Source organism: Eimeria mitis, genomic scaffold (genome assembly GCF_000499745.2).
Source record: "Eimeria mitis Houghton genomic scaffold, Emh_scaff1649, whole genome shotgun sequence".
Classification (NCBI taxonomy): domain Eukaryota; phylum Apicomplexa; class Conoidasida; order Eucoccidiorida; family Eimeriidae; genus Eimeria; species Eimeria mitis.
Window position 1 is genome coordinate 4,906 of NW_013569965.1, and position 629 is coordinate 5,534.

Genomic DNA, 629 nt, shown 5'->3' on the forward strand with positions numbered 1-629 from the left:
CCAGGCGGAGGTGCGTGCGTTGCGTGTGGGTTATCTGTCTTCTGCGTTTGCTGCATTGAAGGAAGCAGCAGGGGGTCGTTTGCTGCTGCTGCAGCAGCCGCAGCAGCAGCAGCAGCAGCAGCAGGAGCAGCAGCAGCAGCAGCAGCAGCAGCAGCAGCAGCAGCAGGTGGTGCTGCTGCAGCAGCGGGAATGGTTTTTATTCTATGAAGCTCTTGCTGCTCTCCCTGCTGTAACATTCACCCCTTTAAGCCAAGAAGAGATAAATTTATTTGTTGAGCAGCAGCAGCAGCAGCAGCAGCAGGAGCAGCAGCAGCAGCAGCAGCAGCAGGAGCAGCAGGAGTTGCTGCTGCAGCAGCAAGTTGCTGCTCTCAGCACAGAACAAACTTGTCTTGGAACAGCAGCACTTGTGAGCCCTGCTGCTGCTGCTGCTGCAGCAGCAGACACAGACTGGACCCCCAGCTGGGGTTCTGGTGGTTTGCTGCTGCAGCAGTCTCCTCTGTCTTCTTCCCCTGCTGCAGCTGCTGCTGCTGCTGCTGCTGCTGCTGCTGCAGCAGCAGCAGCAGCAGCAGCAGAAGAAGAAGAACTCATACAAACTGTCTCCTTGCTGCAGTCCTGGGGGATAAAAAGGA

General features: G+C 57.2%; 1 protein-coding gene across 1 annotated transcript in view; it reads left to right on the forward strand.

Moving 5' to 3' along the window:
• Positions 1-629, forward strand: part of EMH_0041060 (uncharacterized protein) — a gene marked incomplete at both ends in the record, with an annotated part of 1,576 nt that overhangs the window by 300 nt on the left and 647 nt on the right. Inside the window, one exon of the mRNA XM_013495582.1 lies at positions 62-406. Coding sequence (XP_013351036.1) covers positions 62-406 — 345 coding nt within the window. The remainder of the gene's footprint in view (positions 1-61; positions 407-629) is intronic.